This window comes from Colobus angolensis, unplaced genomic scaffold (assembly GCF_000951035.1).
Source record: "Colobus angolensis palliatus isolate OR3802 unplaced genomic scaffold, Cang.pa_1.0 Scaffold157, whole genome shotgun sequence".
Classification (NCBI taxonomy): Eukaryota; Metazoa; Chordata; class Mammalia; order Primates; family Cercopithecidae; genus Colobus; species Colobus angolensis.
Window position 1 is genome coordinate 1,183,102 of NW_012114677.1, and position 20,139 is coordinate 1,203,240.

At 51.9% G+C, this 20,139-nt stretch overlaps 1 protein-coding gene across 1 annotated transcript in view; it reads left to right on the forward strand.

Moving 5' to 3' along the window:
• The window catches only part of LETM1 (leucine zipper-EF-hand containing transmembrane protein 1), a 43,101-nt gene that overhangs the window by 9,532 nt on the left and 13,430 nt on the right, over positions 1 to 20,139 (forward strand). The window contains exons 4-8 of the mRNA XM_011936824.1: positions 5,640 to 6,090; positions 10,733 to 10,876; positions 12,372 to 12,509; positions 14,381 to 14,584; positions 19,829 to 19,948. Of these exons, the coding sequence (XP_011792214.1) occupies positions 5,640 to 6,090; positions 10,733 to 10,876; positions 12,372 to 12,509; positions 14,381 to 14,584; positions 19,829 to 19,948 (1,057 nt within the window). The remainder of the gene's footprint in view (positions 1 to 5,639; positions 6,091 to 10,732; positions 10,877 to 12,371; positions 12,510 to 14,380; positions 14,585 to 19,828; positions 19,949 to 20,139) is intronic.

Here is a 20,139-nt window from a genome sequence, read left to right on the forward strand (position 1 = left end):
CGGCTAGTTTTTTGTATTTTTTAGTAGAGACGGGGTTTCACTGTGTTAGCCAGGATGGTCTCGATCTCCTGACCTCGTGATCCATCCGTCTCGGCCTCCCAAAGTGCTGGGATTACAGGCTTGAGCCACCGCACCCGGCCTACCATTTCACTTCTAAAACAGTCTTTTTAGGATCGTAACTGAAGTGTCAACCCATCAAAGCAGTTGGGAAGGAGTATTACTTTTTTTTTTTTTTTGCGACAGGATCTCATTCCATTCATTGCCCAGGCTAGAGTGCAGTGGTGCAATCATGGTTCACTGCAGCTTTGATCTCCCAGGCCAAGCCATTCTCCCACCTTAGCCTCCTGAGTAGCTGGGACTACAGGCATGTACCACCATGCCTTGCTAAATTTTTTTCTTTTCGGTATTTTTTGTAGACAGGATCTCACTGTGTTGTCCAGGCTGGTCTCAGACTCCTGGACTTAAGCAATCCTCCTGACTTTGGCCTCCCAAAGTGCTTGGATTACAGGCATGAGCCACTGTACCCGGCCTATTTTCTTTGTATAGGCCACATGCATTGCATTTTAGATAATTTCCAGATGTTTATTATTTTCTATTTCTTTTCATTGTCTTTTCTAAGTGATTATTGCTGTCCCGTAAGTTGCTAAGTTGTACAATTTTCATGTATCTGACCCCTTTCCTGTTATTTGTTCAGCTCTTATAGCAGCCCAGGTTTAGTTTATGGCTGTGATCTTAGTACACAGTAATCATCTGCCTTTTCTTTCCCAGGGCTTCTGCTTCTGGGGTGGTTTCAGTTCTTAGCTCAGTAGCCAGGTCTGTGTCAGAGCAGCTGTAGTCAGTCATGCGGTATCACAATAGCAGAAAATACAGAATCTAGTGTTTGTGACATATGATGTTAGCTTTTGGGTTTAAGTAATCTTTGTTCTGTCTGTTACTGTTTTTATTAGGAATGGATGTTGAATTTGTCAGGCAACTTTTTAGCATTTAAATTTCATACTAAAACAAAAGCTGGCCGGGCACGGTGGCTCACACCTGTAATCCCAACACTTCCGGAGACTGAGGTGGGCAGATCACGAGGTCAGGAGTTCAAGACCAGCCTGGCCAACATGGTGAAACCCCATCTCTAATGAAAATTAAAAAATCAGCTGGGCATGGTGGAATGTTCCTGTAATCCCAGCTACTTGGGAGGCTGAGGCGGGAGAATTGCTTGAACTGGGACCCGGGAGGCGGAGCTTGCAGTGAGCCGAGATGGCGCCACTGCACTCCAGCCTAGGCTACAGAGCGAGACTCGTCTCAACAACAACAACAAAACATAAAAGCTGTAGTTTAGTCACATAACTTTTTTTAAAGTTCCCAATTTTGAACATCTACTTGAAAATTTAAACAATGAGGACTGTAGCTGTTTTGATGGACTTGTTTACTTATCAAGAATTATGGATGAGGCCAGGCACAGTAGCTCATGTCTTTAATCCCAGCACTTTGGGAAGTTGAGGTGGGCAGATCGCTTGAGGCCAGAAGTTCAAGACCAGCCTGGCCAACATGGTGAAACCCCGGCTCTACTAAAAATACAAAAATAACTGGGTGTGATGGTGCACACCTGTAATCCCAGGTACTTGGGAGGCTGAGGCAGGAGAATCACTTGAACCCAAGAGGTGGAGGTTGCAGTGAGCCAGGATCACACCACTGCACTCCAGGCTGGGCAACTGAGGGAGAGTCTGTCTCAAAAATATATGTATAATAATTGTGGATGAGGCCAGGTGCAGTGGCTCATGCCTGTAATCTCAGCACTTTGGGAGGCTGAGGCAGGCAGATCACTTGAGGTTAGGAGTTTGAGACCAGTCTGGCCAACATGGTGAAACTTCATCTTTACTAAAAATACAAAAATTAGCTGGGTGTAGTGGCACATGCCTGTAATCCCAGCTACTCGGTGGCTGAGGCAGGAAAACTTTGTGAACCTGGAAGGTGGAGGTTGCAGTGAGCCCAGATTTTGCCATTACACTCCAGCCTGGGTGACAGAGCTAAACTGTGTCTCAAAAGAAAAAAGAATTGTGGATAGTGGTAATGTTTCAGCAGCCAGAAAATTTTACTTTTTATTTTGGTCACACAGTATAAACACCTGGAGTCACCAGATAAGTAGCTATAAATGGTAACCATTTACATTAGTTTTTTTAAATAGTTATTTTACAGATGCAGGTAATCCTCAGTTGAAATGGCCCAGATCTCTGAGGGTGAGTAGGTGGATCATTTCTTTTGGGCAGCGGGGGACGGAGTCTCACTCTATCGCCCAGGCTGGGGTATAATGGCACAATCTGGCTCACTGCAACCTCCACCTCCCAGGTTCAAGTGATTCTCCTGCCTCAGCCTCCCAAGTAGCTGAGATGATAGGCGTGTACTACCACGCCCGGCTAATTTTTGTATTTTTAGTAGAGACAGGGTTTCACCATATTGGCCAGGCTGGTCTTAAACTCCTGACCTCATGATCCGCCCGCCACAGCCTCCCAAAGTGCTAGGATTACAGGCGTGAGTCACCACGCCTGGCCTTTTTTTTTTTTTTTTTTTTCTGTAGAGACAGGGTCTCACTATGTTGCCCAGGCTAGGGTCGAACTCCTGGAATTGAGCAGCCCTCCTTCCTTGGCCTCGTGTAGTGCTGGGATTATAGGTGTGAGCCATGGTGCCCAGCTGATAGAGGTTTTTGTTTTTTTTTTTAAGACAATCTCACTCTGTTACCTAGGCTGGAGTGCGGTGGCACAGTCTTGGCTCACTGTAGCCTCTGCCTCCCTGCTGCCTCCACCTCCCAGCTTCAAGCAGTTCTCATGCCTCAGCCCTCCAAGTAACTGGGATTACATGTGTGTGCCACCACACCCTGCTAATTTTTGTAGTTTTAGTAGAGACAGGGTTTCACTATGTTGGCCAGGCTGGTCTTGAACTCCTGGCCTCAAGTGATCCACCCACGTTGGCCTCCCAAAGCACTGGGATTACAGATGTGAGCCATTGCACCCTGCCAGAGTATTTTTGATCCAAGAGAACATCATGGACATTATGTATCAGCTTCCAGCCTTCTTTCCCATAGAAACAAAGGCAGAGAAGCAGCGCCCAGACTTTGGCTAAGCAGACTGTCAGACAGCAGTTGTGAGACCCAGCAAACCTGAATCTCATTCAGTGGGGAGACCTCAGCTGATGTGAGGCTATTTTTGTTTCTAAATCTGTACTTAGTGTGAATGCTGATGGGATTTGCCGGGGGATGTTACTGTGGTGAGGACCAGGCCCCTGTGGGTGTGTCCAACTCTGGATGGCTCCCTGCCTTCACTGAGTCCGCCTTGTGCTTCTCTGCCTGGTCTGTTTTTTTGAGTCTTCATCTTTGCCTGTAACACCCCGTGACTGCTGGCATCATGCCTTCTTGTGGAAGCCGCCATGTTCCGTGCTGAGGGTTGGGAAGTTGTGTAATTCAGCTTGATGTAGGGAGGAGGTGTGTTCCCATGCACGGGCACTGTCGTCACCCACACTGGGAGGTGAGCCCACCTCACAGAAGGAACACAGCCTGGCCAGGGGGCAGTCTGAGCCTGCGTGGGCTCTGCTGCATTCTGTGTGGCTCGGCCCTCGGCATGCCTTGACTCAGGACTGTGTGGATTCAGGAGCCTCTTCCTGGCTCAGAGGTGACCCCAGAGCTGGGGAGAACCTAGAGACATGGTGGGTGGGGCTGGGCCACCCTGGAGAGAGCCTGGAGCTGCCCTCACAGGGAATGGGGAGGTGACCAAGGAGGGGTACCTGTCCCCCTTTCTGCCCCTCCCAGGCCTCACTGGTGTCCACCAGGCACCTTCCATGTGTCTGTTTCCCGTATTCTTGAGAACCTTTCCATGAGATCAGTGTTGGGTTTGCATGTCTGTAATTGAGGGAAGACTCTGAGCCTGGGAGAGTTCTTGTGGGAGATCCCAGACCATTACTGGTGCAGAGAGGAGCCCCTGCTCCCTGGGCTTCTGATCCTGCTAAGCTGCCCTGGGCTGACAGTGCCCTGCACCAGTCGCACTGCCCTCTCCGGGCTGCAAGCCGAGGCAGGCCTGTGTCTGCAGGCCCCCAGGATCCCCATCTGAGAGACAAGCAGCGAGTCCTGAGAGTCCCCGCCTGGCTTCCAGCTCTGATCGGTGGCTTCTCGGAGGCTGTGAGGCGGCGGTAATCACAGGAGCCACATCGTTGGTGGATGTTCCCATGTCGCAGTTACCGTCCTGGTACTTAGTATCTGTTAACACACGAATTCACGAGGAATGCTCCCAAAGCACAGAGAGGTTAAATTACTCAGTCAAGGTCACACAGCAGTAAGTAGTGGAGCTGGAATTTAAGCTCCAACAGTCTGCTCCGGAACTCGGGCTTTGCCGCTGGCGTCAGGCCAGGCACAGAGAGCAGAGGAGCTGATGTGAAGTTATGCGACGCACATGGCCGTTCAGGTGAGCTCGGGCCACCCAGGGGGGTTTGTGCCCAATTGCAGGGGAGTTTCTAGCGTGCCAGGCAAGACACGCAGGAGATCGTGAGCCTGAAAGGGCCTCGCACAGGTCAGCTGTTTGAATTTTGGACTGTAAATGGTAGTGTGGCACCACGCTGCGGTCAAATGATGGTCTCTGTGTTGCACACAAACCATAGGTTCTGGGCCAGGCACAGTCCATGCTGCAGATGCTCGGGCTGCAGTGGCCTCCTCAAGGCCTTTCTGTGATGGATACGGCACAGGCAGCTGCTGGGGCCGATGCAGCTTGGACCGAGATGGGTCTGGGTTAGTGCCAGCCTCCCGCTGCTGCCTGCGAGGCCTCAAGCCTGCTCTCTGGCCCTCGCAGACCCACATTCCAGTTGGGAGAAAGCAAGTGTGGTGCACACAGTGTGCACCTGGTCTCTAAGATGGCCAGATGTCAGCAGGGCACCCGCTAGGAGGCAGCACTGTGGATGAGAGGCCAGAGCAGTGCAGTGGTCAGGGAGGTCTGAGTGAAGCAAGGGCGTGAGCTAGGGATGTCCAGGCAAGGGGGCAGGTGTGAGGCTCTGATCTCAGAGCCTGCTGGTGCCACAGTGGACAGGTGCATAGAGGAGGAGGAGATGGGCCTTGGGCCTTATTCTTTGGATTTTGCTGTTTTGCTGCGGTGCCTGCAGGCAGCTAGTGTAGAGATCTGAGGTCAGGGAGCACCCTTACTGATCTGCAGGTCTTGCTCAAGAGCCATGGGTCTTTCCGGAAAGTCACTTGTTGGAGGAGAAGACCTCCAAAGTCAACAAAGTCTCGACTCTGCCCTCCATTCCCCCACGAAGTGCCAAAGCAATGCACCCCACCTCCCCAAGTCTCTGGGAGTGGGCCCAGGAGACCCACCCAGGGATCCATCCTTTGCTGATTGTGTTTGTGTCTGACCTGCCCGCCCTGCTGTGGGGATCAGCGAGCCCATGCTGCTGTCCGACGAGGTGTGGGGCTGGGGGGCTGCACGCTGTCCTGGCCTCCCTTCCGAAGGGCTCCCCAGGGGCAGTGCAAACATCAGGAAGTAGGTGGGATTGTGTGTGGTTGTGACATAGCATGGCACGGGGCATGTGGGTTTTGCTGCTGTTGGTGTTTGGTGCTGAGCTGTCAAAGGCTAGTCCTGGCTCTTACTACTGTTTTCTACTGTTCCCTTTTCAAGGAATGTTCCATTTGGCTGCTGCACTTCCATCCACCCTGTGTACCCATCCTTCAGAGGCGATCACCTCGGCTGTTGGACTCTGAGACCCGAGTGCCTTCACACGGTGTTGGGAGCGCCATGGACCTCTACCTCTGTGGGTTTTGTGGTCATGGGACCTCGGTGCCTTCCTGTGCGCGGCTGGCACTCTTCACGCCCTGTTGGCGATGACTCGGTAGTAGAGAAGTCCCTCAAGTCCTTGAAGGACAAAAACAAGAAGCTGGAGGAAGGCGGCCCAGTGTACAGCCCCCCCGCAGAGGAGGTGGTGAAGAAGTCCCTGGGGCAGAGGGTCCTGGACGAGCTGAAGCACTACTACCATGGCTTCCGCCTGCTATGGATCGACACCAAGATCGCAGCACGCATGCTCTGGCGCATCCTCAACGGCCACACCCTGACCCGCCGGGAGCGCAGGCAGGTAATGGGGACATGTCCAGTCCTTTCTTTGTTTTCTTGCTGTGTCACCCAGGCTGGAGTGCAGTAGCACAATTTCCGGGGCATGGGCGATGCTCCCGCCTCACCCTCCCGAGTATCTGGGACCACGGGCTTGTGCTACCACACCTGGCTAATTGTTTTTTATAGATCCAGGGTCTCACTTTGTTGCCCAGGCTGGTCTCAAACTCCTGGGCTTAAACAGTCCTCCCACCTCAGCCTCCTAAAGTGTCGGGATTTCAGGTGTGAGCCACCATGCTGGGCCGTGCCCAAATTCTTTTCACTCTATAGATTGTTTGAAAGTTATTTTTAGGGCTTGCTTTCTGTTTGGTAGAGGAAAAAACCTATTGCCTAGGAAAAACTCGGTTTACCCGTGTGTTTCATCTCCCCTCCACTGCAACAGTCATCCACGTAGAAGACCACACAGCAGACCCCAGCTGGGTGTCCTCTGATTCAGTTCTGACAACCTTTACCCGGAGATAACACCAGATCCCACAGGGTGAGGACTCTGTCCCCAAGATGTCGCCCACCAGTCTCAAGTCCAGGCGTCTCAGAACTTCTGACAGACTGGCTTCAAGTTAGGTTCCCACCAACCCCTCTTCGTTTTCATTTTTATTTTTTGAGACAGAGTCTCACTCTGTCGCCCAGGCCTGAGTGCAGTGGCACAGTCTTGGCTCACTGCAACCTCTGCCTCCTGGGTTCAAGTGATTTTCCTGCTTCAGCCACCTGAGTAGCTGGGATTTCAGGCATGCACCATCACACCCGGCTAATGTTTGTATTTTTAGTAGAGAGGGGTTTCACCATGTTGGCCAGGCTGCCCTCAAACTGCTGGCCTCAAGTGATCCACCTGCCTTGGCCTCGCAAAGTGCTGGGATTATAGGCATGGGCCGCTGTGCCTGGCCCCCTCTTTGTTTTTAAATTGTTTTAATTTTTTATTTTTGTGGGTACATAGTAGGTACATGTATTTATGGGCTACATGAGGTGTGATGGCGCCCCCACCCCCACTTTGGGTTCGATTAATTTGCTGGAGTGGCTCACAGAACTTAGGGAAACACTTACCAGTTTAGTATAAAGGATAGTGCAAAGGATACAGGTGAAGAGACCATAAGGCAAGGTGTGTACAGGGAAGGGGCATGGAGCTTCCATGCTTCCCAGGTCGCAGCTCCCGGTGAACCCTCTACCGTGTTCAGCTTTCTGGAAGCTCCTTGAACCCAGTCCTCTTGGACATTCCTTCCCTCAGGGCATAGGGCAGAACCCTCTTTAGGGAGGGTCTTAAAACCCATAGTCAAGAAGCTGGGAAGATTAGTGACCTGCCTGAGGGCAAGTGAAAGGAGGGTAGGGAGGCCAGAGGCCTGCCCCAGAGGCCTGACACACCTGATATTATCACAAAAGACTGTAACAAGGGCAGTTGAGCCAGGAACTAATACCTGTCAAAACACCACACCTATGGAAAGGCACACCTAGCCACTGAATTGAATTGCAACACCGTCTGCTCATGTTTCAACTCTTTCCCACCAGCAGTTTTCAGCACACACCTCCACCCACTCTTGACCCTCTCGATGCCATTCCCCCTCCCCGCTGCTGTTTCCAGGGAGGGGTCTGCATCGCCACAGTTGCACTTCTGGTGCAGGTGCAGGCCCTGTCTGTCTTATTGCTTCCAGGTTTGTCTGGAGGGCTGTGTGTGTCTCTCTGGGTGAGTTTGTTTTTATTGTTGGGATCCGTGCTCCTGACCCCAAGGTTCCACATCTGCCATCTGTCGTAGAACCTGCTAGCTCACCAGTGCCCAGGCTCTTGGGACTCCTGGTTTGGCCTCTGGTGCACCAGCTCCTGCTGTCCTTCACGGTTCTGAAAAGATTCTCCATTTTCTGTCTTTGTCTCGGGGCTGCAATCTAGATGTCTTCTTTCTATTTTACTCATTTTCTTTTCAGCTGAAGTAATCTTATTTAATGCAACCACTGAGGTTTCATTTTCAGTGCCTGTGTTTTTAAGTCTAAAAGCTCGATTAGCTTATTTTTAAAGTTAGTTTTTTTAATTTAAAAGAGATGGAATCTCACTTCAGAGGGGTACACCTTGTATGATGTAGGTGGTGAGCTAGTTTTCTTCAGCACAGATATTGTTTGCTTCCGTGATAGCCATGGGACACCATGGGCCGCAGAGAGTGCAGCCCTGTGTGAGAATCAAGTCTACCCTCCCAGGTGCAGCCCCATCTCCTGTCCGCTCCATCCTTTCCTCGCAAGAACACCTCATGGTTCCTAACTCTTGGGGTTTATATCACGTTTGTGTGGTTCTAGTATTTATTTACTTATTTTTATTTTTGAGATAGGGTCTCGCTCCTCTACCCAGGCTGGAGTGCCATTGCACCCTCATAGCTAACCGAAGCCTCAGCCCTCCCGAGCATAAGGGATCCTCCCACCTCAGCCTCCCATGTAGCTGGGACCACAGATACATGCTGCCATACCAGGCTAATTTTTAAATTTTTTTGTAGAGACTGGATCTCACTGTGTTGCCAAGGCTGGTCTCAAACTCCTGACCTCAAGCAGTCCTGCTGCCTCGGCCTCCCAAAGTGCTGGGATCACAGGCATGAGCCACTGCACCCAGCACCAGCCTTCCTTTTTAAAGATAATCCTGGCCAGGCGCCATGGCTCACGCCTGTAATCCCAGCATTTTGGGAGGCCGAGGCAGGCCGATCAGGAGGTCAAGAGATGGACACCATCCTGGCCAACATGGTGAAACCCTGTCTCTACTAAAAGTACAAAAATTAGCCGGGCATGGTGGCGGGCGCCTGTAATCCCAGCTACTCAGGAGGCTGAGGCAGGAGAATCACTTGAACCCGGGAGGCAGAGGTTGCAGTGAGCTGAGATCGCGCCACCGCACTCCATCCTGGAGACAGAGCGAGACTCCGTCTCAAAAAAATAAAAATAAAAAAAATAAAGATAATCCTGAGCACTTAAATGTGCTCTAAGAGGATGGGATTTGTAGTTCTGCTTTTGTGTTTAAAACATTTAAGAAGTTATTTTTTTTTTTTTTTTTTTGAGACGGAGTCTCACTCTGTCACCCAGGCTGGAGTACAGTGGCCGCCGGATCTCAGCTCACTGCAAGCTCTGCCTCCCAGGTTTACGCCATTCTCCTGCCTCAGCCTCCCGAGTAACTGGGACTACAGGCGCCCGCCACCTCGCCCGGCTAGTTTTTTGTATTTTTTAGTAGAGACAGGGTTTCACTGTGTTAGCCAGGATGGTCTCGATCTCCTGACCTCGTGATCCGCCCGTCTCGGCCTCCCAAAGTGCTGGGATTACAGGCTTGAGCCACCGCGCCCGGCAAGAAGTTATTTTCTTGTTAGGTGCGGTGGCTCACGCCTGTAACCCAGCATTTTGGGAAGCCAGCGCTGCAGATCACCTGAGGTCAGCTTGAGACCAGCCTGGCCAACATGGTGAACCCTCTCTCTACCAAAAATATAAAAAAGTTAGCTGGGCTTAGTGGCGCATGTCTGTAATCCCAGCTAAAAAAAGTTGTAAATTTGGATTTTAGTGATGACTTCACAATGTATAAATTTACCAAAAATCATCAAATTTATTTTAAATAGGTGAATGTTATGGTATAGAAATTTCACCTCAGTAGAACTGCTAAAAAAAATTAATGAGGCATATCAAAAAACACATGTGCCAGCTTTAATGATATGTCCTGCCCAAATACGGCACCGTTTGGGAATAAAGACAGCCATAAATTGTAAATCAGTGAAAAAGTATAGGAGTCCATGGGTCCACTGCAATAATAAATAGAAAAATGAATGTACAGGAAGGCAGGGTTCTCCCCTCCTACAGATGACAGGTAGGAGAGTTAGGCAGCTTCTGTTTTGTGTCCATGAGAGTGGAGGCTGGCTCCATGAATGCAAGGTCGGGAGAGAGGGGCTGATAAGGAGGAGGAGGACATTGCTGCTCTCAGGACGTCTCCCTGGGAATGCTCACTTGTTGCCAGTGGAAACGTAGGAACTACACGGAACACCTTGGCCAAAGGACCCATGTGAGCAGCACCGAGGAGGGGCAGCATCACCCATGCTGTTTTCCAGCAGTTGTTCAGGCTTCACAGGGATTTCTGATTGTTTCAAATTGGGTGTTTCTTTAATGGCATCAAGCACTAGTTTGTTTATGTCAATGAAATACTTGGGTTTTTTCCTAATGATTGCTTTGTAGTATAGTCTTGGGAAACACAAGAGAAGCCCTCCTTCTAGAGCACCCTCCAGGAGAAGGTATGGGTCAGCCCATCCTGGTGACCCCTCACTACTCTAGTCATGCCCAGTCCTCAGCCTGCAGCCCTCACTTGCTGGTCCCCGAGCCCGGATTGCTGGCCAGTGTCCTTGGAGGACCGGATCGCCGGGAGCACCCAGTGGCCCTTGGTGTCAGCACTATACCCTGCTTTTCTGGAGGCTGCTGGTACTTGCTTTGGACCCTGAGAAAGAAGTGGGTTTCAGGAGTGGTCTGCCGAGTAGTTCTAGAACTTAGAGTCCTCAGTGGGTCCTGTGAGTCGCTGCCTGAGGTTGTGCCTGTAAACCGTTACAGGAGAAATGCTCACACCCCTTGCCCCTGTTGCCACATGTGCTCTGCTCCCCTCTGATGGATTCCACCCCTTTCCAGTTTCTCCGGATCTGCGCTGACCTCTTCCGCCTGGTGCCATTCCTCGTGTTCGTGGTGGTGCCGTTCATGGAGTTTCTGCTGCCTGTTGCTGTGAAGCTCTTCCCCAACATGTTGCCATCCACATTTGAGACTCAGTCCATCAAGGTGAGGGCGGCATCCCAACTGCTTGTTTTAGAACGAGTCTGAAATTCATTGTGGTAGCTTCCTTGTTTGTGACTATTTGAAGTGCTAGATATTTTTGAGACTTTATGTATCTTCATATCGTCCTTGTGCTATGCGGTAATTATTTAGTGGATGCTGGGTTTTGGATTTGTGTCTCTTTATTTATTTATTTATGTATCTATTTAATTATTTATTTATTTTTGAGACAGAGTCTCACTCTGTCACCCAGGCTGGAGTGCAGTGGTGCGATCTTGTCTCACTGCATGCAACCTCTGCCTGCCGGGTTCAAGAGATTCTCCTGCCTCAGCCTCCCAAGTAGCTGGGATTATAGGCATGTGCCACCATACACAGGTCTTGCCCTGTCACCCATGCTGGAGTGCAATGGTGCGATCACTGCTCACTGCAGCCTCAAGTTCCTGGACTCAAGTGATCCTCTTGTCTTAGTTCCTGAATAGCTGGGACTACAGGCTAAGCCACCATGCCGGACTAATTTTTTTTGTTTGTTTTTTATAGACAAGATCTGCTGTGTTGCCCAGGCTGGTCTCAAACTCCTGGGCTCACGTAATCCTCTTGCCATGACCTCCCAAAGTGTTGTTATTACGGGTGTGAACCACTGCTTCCAGCTCAATGTGTTTTAAAATACAGGTTTTCTAGACCAGTGTTCCTCATGCTGTAGGGGAGTTGTGAGGTCCTTCTGGGGCAGGGTCAGCCAGCTGTAGCCCACAGGCCAGATCTGGACCCTGCCTGTTCTCAGTCCCCTGTGGGAACCTGCGATGCCCAGTCATGTGTCTTGTCTGTGAGGCACCAGCAGAAGTAAGCAGTTTTAGACCACACAGCCCATGAAGGCCAAATGCTTTCCTGTCTAGCCTGTTAATGGAAAGTGTGCCAACCCTTGCTTTAGGGGATCACACGAGTTTGTTTGTTTTTTGTTTTGTTTTGTTTTGTTTTTTGAGACGGAGTTTCACTCTGTCACCCAGGCTAGAGTGCAGTGGCGCAGTCTCAACTCACTGTAGCCTCCACTTCCTGGGTTCAAAAGATTCTTGTGCCTCAGCCTCCCAAGTAGCTGGGATTACAGGTGTGCATGCCTGGCTAATTTTTGTGTTTTTACTAGAGACGGGGTTTTGCCATGTTGGCCAGGCTGGTCTCGAACTCCTGACCTCAGGTGATCCACCCACCTTGGCCTCCCAAAGTGCTGGGATTACAGGCGTGAGCCACCGTGCCCGGCCCACATGGGTGTTTTTTTAAAACCATGAAATAAAAGGGTTTGAGAATGTATTGCACTTATATAAGAGCCAGTGTTTTGTGAAATGTTTCTGGGGGTGGGGGTTGGGCACAAAAGTGAGATGTTTTCCTTGCCCAAACCACAGTCTGAGCAGTTGGAGTGCACTCCTGAGCCCACCCTCCAGGAGGCCCCAGAGTCTAGGTGCCGGCGGGAGAGGCCGGGGCCTGGAGTGTAGCGCCCTCTCTGCCCTTGCAGGAGGAGAGACTGAAGAAGGAGCTTCGGGTCAAGCTGGAGCTGGCCAAGTTCCTCCAGGACACCATCGAAGAAATGGCCTTGAAGAACAAGGCAGCCAAGGGCAGCGCCACCAAAGACTTCTCTGTGTTTTTCCAGAAGGTGCTGTGATGCGTCTGAGTCCCTGTGACCTCACCAGGGTGCCTTCCTTGCTTTTCTGTTTCCCCTTCGCTGTGCTCAGCAGAGTGGAGCTCCCCCAGGTGGCTGGCTGGCGCTTGAGACGTTACCCAGGAGGCTCAGTTGGGGGCCAGTGGAGTGTCAGGAGTCTGGCCCCCCTGAGCTCCCAGTGAGTTGAGCTGTGGTGGCTGCGCCTCGTCAGCCTTCAGAATCACAGGTGTCTGTGTCTCGTCACCCTGCAGTCCTCCAGGCGCAGTAGAATCTGACTCGTGAGGGGCCTGAGACCCTGATGTTGTGAGGTGTAGGTGGCTTGGCTGGGCTCCTCTGCTGGGCACTGCCCTCTGGCTAGACTCAGTCAAGAAAGTCCCAGGGGCTGGTCAGAGGCCTGGACTGTGGGAGCAGTGGGGGCTCTAGAGGAGGAGCAGCCCTCGAGGTTTCCTGTGGTCATGTGGCCAGTGAGGTGAGGATGGGGGAGAGGGTGGGTGCCATGGACGAGATCCCTGAGGACTAGATGGGGCCGACGAGGCCAGTGTCGTTGGCTTGAGGGACTTGGGACACTTTGGAGTCAGAAGGATGTCTGAAGTGCAGGAAGAGCTTAAACCTGGGGCTAGAAACTCCAGCCATGCGTGTGCATTGTCTGTGGGGTTTTCCCACTGCAGCACAGAGGCGAGTGGTTTCCATAGCTGCAAAGCTAGAAATACTTGCTGTCTGACCCTTGACAGAAAAGACTGCCAGGCCAAGGCCTAACCACAGAGAAGCCTCTCGGGAGGAGGCGGCACAGCCATGGGGTTGTTGAGCCCCCCAAGGAGTGGGTGGTGGTTCCAGCAAGATGTTCGAGGGGGAGCCATGCTTTGGGAGCCTCTCCCAGGATGTTGCACCTTGCAGAGTGGGAGGAGGGGCCCGTCCCAACCTTTCCTGGGATGCCCAGCTGCCAAGAAGGATGTGCTTGCGGTCACCCGCATTTTGGTGTGCTGCGTAGGGCGGCCCCCAGGAGCGCACCTGAAACCGTGTCTTGGAGCTGGCATCCTGCATGTTACGATTTGAGCTGGGCACCAAGTCGGGCTCGTCCTCCCTCATCTGTCCTCTCTGCTAGGGACCCTCCTAACCCAGCTCTTGGCAGAGACTAAGCTGGTGGCTTGTCCCTCAGGTGGGAGTAACCCAGAGGGTCACCCAAAAGGCTCTGCGTGATCTGTGCTAAGGGAATCTAGCTCTCCCTAAGAGCTAGATGGCCACCCCTCCCCCAAAGCTCAGGCAGTCATCTGTGGGAGATACGGGTGCATACGGGTGCACCTCTTCCTGCCCCAGAGCAGTAGGGTCCCGGACACTTTTGTGGCAGAGAGAGGATCACAGGACCTGCATGCAGCAGCCGGTAGGCCCGGGCCTCTCCCCCAGCAGACAGCAGTCTCAGCTTTGCTGGCTCAGGCAGGAGAGGTCCAGAGGCCAGACGCCACCTCTCCCCAGGCTAGCCCAACACTCAAGTCAGAACTCAGTGGTTTGAGGCTGAGCCGTGCAGATCATTTGAGACCAGCCTGGCCAACATGGTGAAATTCCATCTCTACTAAAATACAAAAATTAGCTGGGCGTGGTGGCGCAGCCTGTAATCCCAGCTACTCGGGAGGCTAAGGCAGGAGAATCGCTTGAACCCAGGAGGCGGAGGTTGCAGTGAACCGAGATGACACCACTGCATTCCAGCCTGGGCGACAGAGCGAGACCCTGTCTCAAAAAAAACAAAAAAAGAAGTCAGTGGTTTGAGTCCCTGAGGATGAGAGGCAGCACCTTTTGGGAATGTGGTTGGTCGTGAGAGGGAGCCGGGTGGGCACGTTCCCCAGGGGTGACCGTTGTGACCACTTCCACAGATCCGGGAGACGGGGGAGAGGCCCAGCAATGAAGAAATCATGCGTTTTTCCAAATTATTTGAGGATGAGCTTACCCTGGACAACCTGACGCGGCCGCAGCTGGTGGCCCTGTGCAAGCTGCTGGAGCTACAGTCCATCGGCACCAACAACTTCCTGCGCTTCCAGCTCACCATGCGGCTGCGCTCCATAAAAGCAGACGACAAGGTAAGCCGGCCGCACTGCGCCACAGCTATGGTGTTTTACCTTTTTATTTTTCCTGATGACAAAAGCAGCATGTCCTTACTGTAGAAACTCTGGAAGATGCTGAACAATGGAAAATAAGCTCACTAGGAGTCTTGCCACTTGCAGATTGCAGATCCTTTGAAGGTGGATGTCTTTTCTCTGGCAGCTTCTCGGATGATCTCTCTGCGTTGGGATTTCATCCGTTTTATAATAACTTGCTTAGGTGTGTCTGTTTTTGTGTTCATCCTGCTTATTGATGACAGCGCCTACGTGCCTCTCTCTTCCCATGAGGGGCCTCATCGAGGGTCCGTTTGCCCCTTTGCCCTGTCCCATCCATTGCACGCACTTGACTGTGTTTCACGCCCTTTTGTGTTTTCAGGGCGCTGCCCTCCTTCTGGGTCTGATTACTCCTTTTTTTTTTTTTTTTTTTTGAGACGGAGTTTCAATCTTGTTGCCCAGGCTGGAGTGCAGTGCGAGATCTCAACTCACTACAACCTCCACCTCCTGGGTTCAAATAATTCTGCTGCCTCAGCCTCTGGAGTAGCTAGGCTTACAGGCACCCGCCACCATGCCCGACTATTTTTTGTATTTTTTATAGAGACAGGGTTTCACCACGTTGGCCAGGCTGGCCTCGAACTCCAGACCTCAAGTGATTTGCCCACCTTGGCCTTCCAAAGTGCTGGGATTACAGGTGTGAGCCACTGTGCCCGGCTGATTACTCTTTCATTCATATTAGGAGCTCTTAATTTAAGATTTCAGTTCTCAGGTAAAACTGTTCGTTTTGTCATTTGTCTTCTTGAATGCACTAACCCTAGTTCACATTGATTAATAACTGGGTGATCCGTAGGCCTTTTTCTTTTGCTTTCCCTTTTGATTTTGTTTGCAGTGTTTAGTTTTTCCTGAATGCAGGCTTTGTCTATGGAAGATAAAGAGGTTCAGGGCAGTGTTGGCCTCTTCCAGGAAGGGAATGCCTGCATCTCTGGTGAGCAGGTTGAGGGCCGGTCATTTCTACGAATCAAGGCAAGGCCATGTGGGAAGCCTGTATCCTGCCCTTGCTGGGACACAGCAGGCACCCTAGCCCTGGCGGGGATGGTGTCAGAGAAGGCTGAGGGGGGCCAGCCCCTGTAGTGTCAGTGGAGACCAGGCAGGGGGCTTGAGCTTCCCTCTCGTCTGATAGTGTATCCGCCATACTTCCCCACCGCTGAGGTGGCCTTGGGGACCCAGCAGAGAGTTGGGACTTTGACCACTGCCCAGCAGGAACAAGGCCACGTCTACCATTGTGCCAGTGGGAGCCAGGTGGCAGACAGTACTGAGACGCTTCTGCCCTCCTGCTGGGAGAGGCACCTGTGAGAGCTGGAACTCCCCCACACCTGCTCCCAGCGGTAGCGAGCAGCCCTGCTCTCCCGCAGATGTCTGTGGGGGCTGGGTGGGGAGCCTGCACTTCTTACGAGGCAGCGCTCCCACCGCTTCTAAAATATGCCTAGGATTTAGCTTATGGATGTGAGTGAGTGACAACATGGAGAGGTCAGTGCCATTGAGAGAAATGTGTTACCCACAGCTTCCCTGTCACTGGGCCCCACAAAGCCTCCACACCCATGGGGAGCAGTAAGCTCAGGGAGACGATGCCTGCCTTCCTTGTGTGCAGCAGGTGGAGACGTGTCTGACTGGGCAGGAAGGGAAACAGACGTTAGGGTTTGTGGTTGGTCCTTGAAAGCTGGACCACAGGGAGGTGGAAACAGCTTTGGCCTTGTTTGCTTGGCCCTGGGATTAGTAGATGCCAGATCATCAATTGCAAACTCTGTGCAAATTAGAATACCCACCCCCCATGCCACCATGCACCAGAGGAGGTCAGCTGCGACAAACTGGAAGTCAGATCTAGATTCAAGAAGCAGGAAGGTATCAGTGAATGAGAAAAGGCAACGCCTGGTACCAACCCTGAGATGACAGTTAGAGACCCTGCACCTGGGCCTCATACAGCCACCAGTGCAGAGCTACAAAAGCTGCAACAGAGTAAAACACATGAAAAACAGATCTTGGCAAAGAAAGAGAAGAAAAGATATTATTAAATATTAATAGTAAAAGATATTCAGAGAAGGTACTAAAACCAGGTGCAGTGGCTCACATCTATAAAATCCCAGCACTCTGGGAGGCCAAGGTGGGAGGATTCCTTGAGCCCGGTAGTTTGAGACCTGCCTGGGCAACATAGTGAGACCCTCACTTCTACAAAAAAATTTTAAAATTAGCTGAGCGTGATGACTTGCGCCTGTAGCTCCAGCTACTCAGGAGGCTGAGGCGGGAGGATTGCTTGAGCTTGGGAGATTGAGCTTGCAGTGAGTCATGCTTGTGTCACTGCACTCCAGCCTGGGCAACAGAGGGAGACTCGGTCTCTTAAAAAAAAAAAAAATTAAAGAAAAAGAACCAAATGAAAAATACAATATCCAAAGTCAAAACCTGGGTGGGGTCAACAGCAGAATGGAGAAGATAAAATACAGAACGAGTAAACTTTAAGATAAAATGATAGAAATTACCCATTTGAACAACAGAGAGAAAATAGTAGAAAACGTTGAACAGAGCCCCACAGCCTGTGCTGTACCAGGTGTTGACCATCTGTGTTATCTGATGTTCCGGGGGAGAAAGGATAAAGCAGGGCTGAAAGAGTACCTTGTGAAATAATGGCTGACTGAAAACTTCCCAGGCTCAGTTAAAGATGTAAATCTGCAAATGTCAGAAGCTGAGTGAACCCTGAATAAGATAAATCCAAATAAATTCACACCAAGTCACATCAAACTAATGAACCCTGAAGACAATAGTTTTAAGACAAAGAGAGAAAGGCATCGTGTGTGTGTGTGTGTCTGTGTATGTGTGTGCACGCATACATGTGTGTGTGGTGGTTTCATTTATGAATGCCAGGTCTTTTTTTGGGTTTTGGGGAAGATGGTGTCTTGTTCTGTTGCCCTGGCTGGAGTGCAGTCCAGTGGCACAATCTCAACTCACTGTAGCCTTGACCTCCCGGAACCAAGCCATCCTCCCACCTCAGCCCCCTGAGTAGCTAGGACCACAGGCGTACACCACCACACCGGCTAGTTTTGTTTATTTTTCTTGTAGAGATGAGGTCTTACTTTTTTTTTTTTCCGAGACGGAGTCTCGCTCTGTTGCCCAGGCTGGAGTGCAGTGGCCGGATCTCAGCTCACTGCGAGCTCCGCCTCCCGGGTTTATGCCATTCTCCTACCTCAGCCTCCCGGGTAGCTAGGACTACAGGTGCCGCCACCTCGCCCGGCTAGTTTTTTGTATTTTTTAGTAGAGATGGGGTTTCCCTGGGTTAGCCGGGATGGTCTTGATCTCCTGACCTCATGATCCGCCCATCTCGGCCTCCCAAAGTGCTGAGATTACAGGTTTGAGCCACCGCGCCCGGCCTGAGATGAGGTCTTACTATTATGCTGCCCAAGCTGGTCTGGAACTCCTGGGCTCAAGCGATTCTCCCACCTCGGCCTCCCAAAATGTTGGGATTACAGGCGTGAGCCACTTGTGCCTGGCCAAGAACGGCATCTTTACTATTAGGGGAAAAGTTGAATGACAATGGATTTCTCATCAGGAACTGTGGAGACCACAGGACGTGGAGCATTATTTTTCAATTGTTAAAAGAACTGTCAACCCAGAATCCATCACCAGCAAAAATATAGCTATGACGGGGAGCCAAGGTAGTATCAGAGGGAAGGAAGCTGCGACTGTCACCAGCAGACCTCCCCTAAAGGAAGGGCTGAGGGAAGCTCCTCGACCAGAGAGGAAACAGTAAGAGAAAGTACCTCGTGGTAGCAGGAAGAGTTCCCAGCAACCAGAGTGAGGGTCGGCACAGTGGGCTGCGCTCTCCCTGAGCCTTCTGTAGCGAGCAGGGCTGAGGGACGTGCTCCGTGGTGCGATGGAGGTGACAATGTGGTGGAGGCGACATCTGAGAACAGAGGGGAGGCTTCAGCGCTTGCCTTCATGGTGGAGCGCCGACCCCACCGCACTACGGTGAGCTGCGCCCGTGGATTGTGTGTCACGATCCGCAGAGCAACACTGAAAATGCTGCAGAGAGACTCAGACCCCCAGAGCGAAATCCAACAGAGGTCAGCCAGCCCACAGGAGGACAGGGAGGAGAAAGCAGACAGAAAGAGCTGCATTCCTGATCAACCGGAGGAGCCCAGCTCGGTGGGCAAAGGGTTGGGCCAAGGAGGGCACGCATGCTGTGGAATGCTGCATGGCAGTGAGAGGCCTAACCCGGCACACCCATAGCACCCCCAGTGGGTCCTCAGGGAACCCCAGAGGTGATGTCCTGCATGATCCTGTTCAGAGAGCACTCCAGGTGACAGCTGCAGATGTGGAAGCGTGCGTGTCTGAACGGGCAGCACCGGGAGCCGGGGAAGGTGGCCTCTGTCTTGACTGGGTGGGTGGCATGTGCTCATTGCAGTATGTGCTCATTGCAGTGCTGCTGGTGAGACATTACGCTAGGGGAGGCATCTTACGCACAGGAGCTCTGTTACTTGTGAAAACTGGATGTGTGTCCACAGTTACGTCAAGTTTGGTTTTAGAAGTGGAGGTGGTGGTACTGCCTACCCCACAGGGTGGTTGTGAGGTGGAGTAAACTCTAAAATGGTGGGCCCTGCTGCAGAGTCCTGGCATGGGAGCCCTGTTGCCAGCATCTGCCTAGCAGTGGCTGTCATTACTTCTCCGTGTCTCTCTTCACCTGTTACTCCCTGTATGCCTTGGTGTCCTCTATCTCTGGGACTCCTGTTTGCTTTTCCAGTTGGAGTCACAGTGACCTTGGGCTGAGCAGAAGAGAGGGGCCCTTTGGGTATGGGGTCAGGATGTATCTTCAGAGCATCTGGTTCCCTCTCCTTCTGTCCCTCTTTCTTTTCCATCCTGGGCACACTTTGGCAGATGGTGGACTGGGGGGATCAGGAGAAACATCGGGGGCAGGCGTAGCCAGGGTGGGGCTGGTTCTGCTGTCAGGACAGAGGGGTGGAGGTGGACTTCTTTGTCTCAGGGGATTGGCCGTGGCCGTTTTGCGCTTCCCAAGATCCTGACCCTCCGTCACAGGGTTCCAGCCACTTCCGACCCACACCTGGGTTTTGGTGGCAGTGGTTTGATTCTTGCTTGGCAAAACCTGTTACTCTGGAGGGTGTTCACATAGACACGGTGACCCACCAGCAGCTGTCCCGGATGATAATTCACTGCTTTGTTTTCTAGCTGATTGCTGAGGAAGGGGTGGACAGCCTGAACGTCAAGGAGCTGCAGGCGGCGTGTCGGGCGCGGGGCATGCGGGCCCTGGGCGTCACGGAAGACCGCTTGAGGGGCCAGCTGAAGCAGGTGCGTGAATACTCGCCTTATGCCAGGCCGGCATCGGCTCGAGGGAAACGTCAGCCTTGAAAGGCCACTTGGAGGCTTTTCTCAAACTCTGGGCGGGCCTGGCGAGGCAACACTGTGGCCTCTCTGAGGAAGGCTAGGATGTTTGGGCTGTTTCTCGCCCTTCTGGTCTTATCACATTCACACCCCTGCAT